This window comes from Strongylocentrotus purpuratus, unplaced genomic scaffold (genome assembly GCF_000002235.5).
Source record: "Strongylocentrotus purpuratus isolate Spur 01 unplaced genomic scaffold, Spur_5.0 spur5_scaffold_2, whole genome shotgun sequence".
NCBI lineage: Eukaryota > Metazoa > Echinodermata > Echinoidea > Camarodonta > Strongylocentrotidae > Strongylocentrotus > Strongylocentrotus purpuratus.
Genome location: NW_022145605.1, coordinates 20,265,811 through 20,272,952, shown reverse-complemented (window position 1 = coordinate 20,272,952; position 7,142 = coordinate 20,265,811). Strand labels below are relative to the sequence as shown.

The 7,142-nt window shown below is 38.6% G+C and overlaps 1 protein-coding gene across 1 annotated transcript; it reads left to right on the top strand.

The window, feature by feature from the left end:
• The first annotated feature begins 890 nt into the window (after positions 1-890).
• LOC105440384 (short-chain collagen C4-like) lies at positions 891-5,337 on the top strand. Its single transcript, XM_030991106.1, has 5 exons — positions 891-899; positions 1,527-1,779; positions 3,042-3,155; positions 3,454-3,615; positions 4,142-5,337. The coding sequence occupies exons 1-5, from the start codon at positions 891-893 to the stop codon at positions 4,630-4,632; spliced, it is 1,029 nt and encodes a 342-aa protein (XP_030846966.1). The 3' UTR covers positions 4,633-5,337.
• Positions 5,338-7,142: the final 1,805 nt, after the last annotated feature.

Below are 7,142 nucleotides of genomic sequence, written 5' to 3'. Positions count from 1 at the left end.
AACTTAAGTTAAATGACATTTGAGGACATAATTTACAATGTGTTTTGATTCAAATTAGCAAATATATGGCGAACATTCTGATAGGGAAGGGTCCTAACTAACGGACAATTCCACTTAAGATTGCGTCTCAGGGGGTGGGTGTCTCTTCAGTCGTTTGCCCATGAATGCTGATACTTTGGAATTGCCATATACAGTATATACAGTATATGTACAGTGTGGTTTCCGCTCAAAATGCGCATCCTGTAAAAAGACACCATTTAGTGGCGTAACAACATATGTTACTTCCTTTAAAAGGATTTTTTTTTAAATGGATACCTTTATGGTGTGTAAACAAATTTGAAATATAGCTTTTATAACCCCATATTCAAAGTAAATCGCTCTTTTATGTTTCTTTGCGCCATACATAATTATGTGTGTCATATTCAAAATGTTAAAGTATATTAAACAGGTTAATTACCTCAAACTTGTAATGAAAATTATAATAATTGAAATGTCTCATTCAGATCATACATATTCGGTCCAAATTCCATTCTCTTGTATTTCTGCAACACTTTTAGCATGGATGCCATGCATTGCCCTCCAAATGCCTTGGAATCTTATTCTTAAGCCTTTTTTTAATGTTTTGCTGGTCTACTACTATGGGAGGGAACTATTCGAAGTTCCACGAAGTAACTGACCAATCAAAAGCGTCCTCCAATGTCGCTACTCTTTATAAATATATAATTTTTGGTAACGATAACATCCAGATCGCCAATTACCCCAGCTAATCAGACCTGTGAAGGCAAATTCAAAGTTGACGCCACCTCTAATGGCGCCTAAAAGACCTCACCAGTCGCTGCGCGTACTCCGACTGCGTCGTGTACGCGACGCATTGTATGTTGTTGGCATAAATGAGTCGAGTTAGTTCACTGATGTACCGAACACAAAGCGTCAACCTTTTAAACACTTAAGACGTGTCACATTTCACAAACCAAAAGGGAAAAGGAAAATCAATATCATCAAGGAATTAATTTCTCATTTTCGTTTCACGACTCAACGAGTGAAAATCGACACACTCTTACAGTAAATTCTCCCAATCATTTTTAAATTGTCCCAACCGGTTTCCATTGAAAATAAGACATCAGACAGTCTTTCTTTTTTTTTTCTCAAAACTTAACACTCATTGCTTTGTGACGATTTACATTCACTTAAAATGTAATTTAATTGTAATAATATAGTTGGGAGAATTAAGAAATCGATCAGATCAGTTTTTCCCAATATTTATCATTAATAATTGTATATTTTCACTCAAACTTTCAGATTCTCTTTAACTGCACATCTAGCATTGAAGTCACTACCTTAGCACGATTTTCTCTCATCTGAACGATGTTTCGTTTCGGCCAAAATGCGTATAGTCTACCGGCAACTTAAGGGATGGAAGGCATGTTTCACCAGAAAAAAATATCCCATTTCAGATTTGAGGGTACGTATTAGTGATTTTCATTTTTTAATTTGTCTCTTAACTTTTCGACTACAAAATTATGTAGGAATCCGTTGCTGAGATCACCCGTTCCTTCTCAACTCTCGAGCTCATCGCGAAGAATCCATCAATGATGGCCAAGATTCACATTCCTGACTCTCTCGCGACCGATCTTGAGCTAGGAGAACTTGAAAAGACACGACGTCGAAGGCATCTTGACTCGCCATCGACTCTCCCGACATCGTTCCCATCATCTGGTGCCGAGCAGATTAGCCTAGGTCAGAACCAATCCGGACCATACTCATGGCCAATGTATTCTGGTAAGAGCACCAGGGTCCTATTTCATCAAACTTGCAATCCTTAACAGATGCTAAGATTCTATGACAAATTTCCTCTCAGTCAATCAAATGCCAATATTTCAGTGTAGATATTAAGTGGGACTGCACTACGTGTAACTACTTGCGCCTTCTATATATAGCCAACAATGCCTTGCATGTAAGCGGCACCCGTTGATCCCCATGGTCCCCATTTTCTTAGGTTAATTCAGAGCTGATTTGATGAGATAACCACCTGCCAGTGAACACCCAGGAAGGTCTAATCCCTCCTGGCAAAACTAGTGCAGATGGGCTTCAATAGTTATTGTAACTAGTTATTGATAACATTCTTATGAAACAGACACGATGCAGACATTTCTTGATTTCTCTAATGACGTCCATCGCACACGAAGGCCTACCTATGAGGAAAATTAGTGCGTGCACCAGGAAGTCAAGTGTTCATAAAATTGCACGAATTACCTTTCGAATGATGGTACTCTCACCAGCCACGTCAAAAAAGAACTATAGACCCCGCAAGTTGCTTGCGTGTATAATTCTATATACTTCAGCAAATAACGTATCGTTTGCAATGGGCATTGGACACCTTACATGCCTTGAGGCGCATTATTACCAAGTATGTAGCAATCAGGAAATCGACCTCAAAATGTCCAAAATCAAATCGGAAACAGGGCAATACTGGTAAACTGGTAAACTGTACGTCATGAAAGACGTTAAAATACGGGCGTTGCTGCTACCTTGTTTGGCGTTCAACAATAAAGGATAGAGCAACGTCGATCTGGCGTTGCTCAGTGGCTGCCGGGCTCATGCACGATCAATTGGGCAAAAAGAATTTCCATTTTCGGTTTAACTTAATAAAATTTGGAGTGGACTTTAAAAGATTATTATTATTATCATTATTATTATCTTTAAAGCTAACATATGCGTTATCTAGAAGAAAAGAGAAAAATAGAGAGCCCTGAATGCACAAATAAATTCCAGAGCTATAAGTCATGTTGTTTGGCCACGTTAGGCCATTCAAAGTCCGAAAATAGGAGACATAAAATATTCGAAACTTAAAGATCTATGCGTCACCTAGATCAAATAAGAAATTATCAATGGAACATGTGACGTATAGGCCATTATCATCCAGGTTGAGAATAACCTACAGAGAGAGCTACTTTGCTTGAAATATAATCTTATACAGGCAGAAGTGTTTAAGATCTGATCATTAAACTTGACAAGAAATAACTATGATGTTTCTTCTTTAGGTCAATGTTTCTTGTGTCCTGCTGGTGTTCCTGGACAAAGAGGTCCCTCAGGCCCACAGGGGGTTGCCGGAAGGGACGGCAGAGACAGACGGGATGCACCGACAGATTCCCAAGGTAGGCCTATAATGACATCAATCTGACTCGATATTGCACGACCGCAGAGGTTGTAGAACATTTATACTTGTGACATTGTAATAATTCAAGCCGGAGAATGCAGGGTTAGCGAAATGAAATTAAAGTTTGGAAAACACTTCGGATACTGTAACTTCTGTGTCCTTTCTGGCCAATTACACAATGAAGAGATACCAGAAACCTTTATTAGAAAATATAATATGAGGTCGCATAACCTAAGATTACAAACTTCTAGAATAAAAATTAATGAAACTTCTGAATTGAATGTTTGAAATTTTAGCTCGAGAAACACCTACTTCACCCAGCGACGAAACAAACTCAACTGAATCCGGAGGTGATGCGGTAGTGCCTCCAGTAGGTAACATGGCAAGCCTTCCTGGTGTGATCTATACTCGCTGGGGTAACGATGTATGTCCCCAAGATGCAGAACTCATCTATTCAGGTTGGTACAGATACTCTGAAAATGGTTTTGCCATGATCGCAAGGACTATCCGAAAATCAACCACAGGCAATTTCAATAGCCTTGTCGTTCTGTCATATTAAAATGTGCGAACTCTGATCTTTAACGTTTCAAACATGATGGGATACACAATAGGGTATTAAATATCCTCGAGTTCTTTTTTAGAAAGTATACCATGAGGATTAGCCCAAGTGCAAAATCTAGATGCCGTCATGGGCTTTAGAGGTGTTTTAGATTATGTCATCAGACAGTAGCTTGATCATATCCTTCGCAGCTCGATTCCCAGCCCCGTGCTAATGTCCTTTGCCAAGATATCATCTACATTTGCCACTCTCCACCCATGTTTAGGTGGGTATATACCTGATATGAAATTATTCCTTGAACGTTCTCCGGAGCTGCCTTCAGTAGTTGTCATTGGTCCTACATCATTCTTAATTTAGAATCTGATAAATTTGAAATTAAGTAGGTTTACCTTTGTTTATGTTACATTGCTTTGGGATTTGTTCAGGTTCTATTGGAGGTGCACACTGGAATCATGTTGGTAGCGGCTCAAATCATCTATGCATGCCGGAAGAGCCCATCTATGACGAAGTAGAAACTTCCTTACATGTTGAACGTGCCCTACTATACTTCTCTGAATACCAAGTCAATACTGGTCCTTCACGCATCCGACCACTACATGACCAGACTCCGACATGTGCAGTCTGCAGGGCGCCCTCTGGCCGCACCAGCAAACTAATGATTCCTGCCCGCAACGTGTGTCCTTCTCAAGAATGGCGTTTGGAGTACGCTGGTTATCTTATGGCAGAGAAATACGTACACGATAGATCAGAATTTGTGTGTGTGGACCGAGAAATGGTTCCTAAAGCGGGTACCCTGGGGAATCAGAATAGTGCGCTGTTGTACTTCACAGAAGTCCGGTGTGTGGCGGGTGATGGCTTGGATTGTGGATCCTACATCGATGGTTACGAACTTACTTGCGCCGTCTGTACTATCTGAAGTACTATATAAATATTTCTTCATTTTGTGTAGTTTGACACACTTGTCAGTTCTTGTCATGCTTTTTGAACATCTTAGTTTCATACCGAGGCAGTGATAAACTGCATGTAAGCCTTAGTTTCATACACACATTAGTGATAAAATGTTACCCTTAGTTTCATACACACATTAGTGAAAAAATGTAACCCTTAGTTTCATACACATACCAGTAATAAAGTGTAAACGTTAGTTTCATACACACAATAGAGATAAAATGTCTACCTTAGTTTCTGACACATACCAGTGATAAAGTGTAAACCTTAGTTTTTTTTTACACACAACAGTGATAAAGTGTCTGATAAAATTAGGCCTCGTTTGTCGATGGTTCTCTAAATGTCGTTAATGTTTATTGAATTTCATGGTAGATTTTCTTTTCATTCAGGAAAGAACAGTTCTTTTGCTATAAACCTGAATTTTCTGTGAATATAAGAATTTACTTTAATTAAATTGAATTAATTAAATGGACATTGTCTTTATAATTCAAAATGTTTGGAGGTGTACCTAGTGTTGCCCGTAATGGTTGACGGGAACTTGCTTGCTTTAGATCAATCTTATTTGCTTATGGAGATTTTTTATAATAAAACTATGTTTCTTAGTCAATTCATGTCATGTCTTTCCATCTATGCGTGGTCATGCTAAAATAAATACGAAGGCGACATCTTTAAATCTTGATTACCTGTTTATTATTCTACAGAGTTACTACTTGGGATTGATCTACATGTAGATGGTTAATTTTACAGAGCTCACAGGCCTCTCTTCATTATACAAATTGATTAATAATTAAACCGACAAAATCAAACGCAGCCTCAAATAAAGCAGTCAGGAACCCTTTTATTATCTAGGCATAACAATCTCGCAATGACTTTCAAGAAATATATAGATTCAATGGCAATCTCAGTTGTCCTACCCTATTGTACTGCCTTCAGAAATCAAATTCAGATTACGTAATTTCATTTTTTTTTAAATAATTTCTTTTTAAATTCGGTTAAAACATCTCATACATAATACAAATTAAACTGAAACTACATGTATTTCAAATATATCATTATCACAATACAAAATGAGGATAAATAAAGTAGGAGTAGAAACCGAGATTATGGATTAAAAAAAAAACAAAAAAAAAACAGACAATATATTACAGGTTACTAATTCTAGCACATTCCATTTTTTGCGAAATCTATGCATGGATCTATGCTTATAGGTATATGTATGTTTGATGTAATTTAATAAAAAAATTTTTTAAAGAAGCGAGTATCTCAAGATATCTACATAAATATAATGTTTTCTTTGCAATAATAATACAATGATTCAATATAGCATGCTGTTTGTCTTGTGAATACATGTACGTAATCTCATGACATTGCAGTAATCGAATATTTCCAATGGTGCTGGACAAAGCTAATGAAAGTGCTCAACGATTTGATTAACAATTGGAAGATGTGTATTGAAAGATTAAAGCACATTTCAGATGGAGGGGGGGGGGGGATCTAGAAAACTTAAAATGCAAAAGAAGTAAAATTATGTGTTTGGCATTGGTCGGTCAGTGAGAAGTCGGAAATCAGCTATTCATCTAAAATATATCTCTTTCTCTCTCTCTCTCTCCCTCTCTCTCTTCCATACGTTATGTTCTCCCTCTCTATCTCTATGTTTTCTACGTGGTATTGTCAATAATTATCTTTCAGTCTGTCTCTCCGTCACACACACACCTTCTTTATTGTTACCCTCTATCTCTCTCCCTTCCTCCTACAATGTCTCGAGCCCTATTGAGATATGGATATGTCCATGGAAAATGAACACTATTTACCTCTCAGAATGACAAACCTTCGGTTTAACGAACTTTTGGAATAACGCAATAATGTCTTGTTCAAAAGTAAGAACCACCTGGTATGATACAATCATGTTTGGCATTGCGAATCTTAGGAATTATGAACTGTCGGCGAAACGAGTGTCTCCCGAGTTCAGGCGCGGATCAAGGATTTCTTAGGGGGGAGGCCCAAATTTGAAATTTTGCGAGCAAAAAATTGGTACGTAATGGTGACCAGCAGTGACGTCATTGGGGGGAGGAGGTGGGTGCAGGGAGGGGCAAGTTCCCCCTCCATCATCGTTGTACCGTTCCCAAAAATAATCCTCGTCTGAATTATGTTCCCCCCCCCCTCCCGCGCAAAGCGCGGAAGCTTTTACGTTTCATTAAATCATTAGAGAAAGAAGACAATTCGTTGTACCATTCTCGACTCTTAATCCTTGTCTAAATTCAGTCCCCCCCCCCCCTCCCGCGCGAAGCGCGGAAGCTTCGACGTTTCATTACATTATTAGCAGGGGCGGATCTAGCTTTTTGCTAAGGGGGGGGGGTTTGACCAAAATAATGACGATGCGGAGCATCGTCCACGAGCCGCGAAGCGGCGAGCCGATTTTTTTTGGGGTGTTTATTTGAACCCCGTAAGTGATGTTTTCCTGGCATCTATTAACACAAT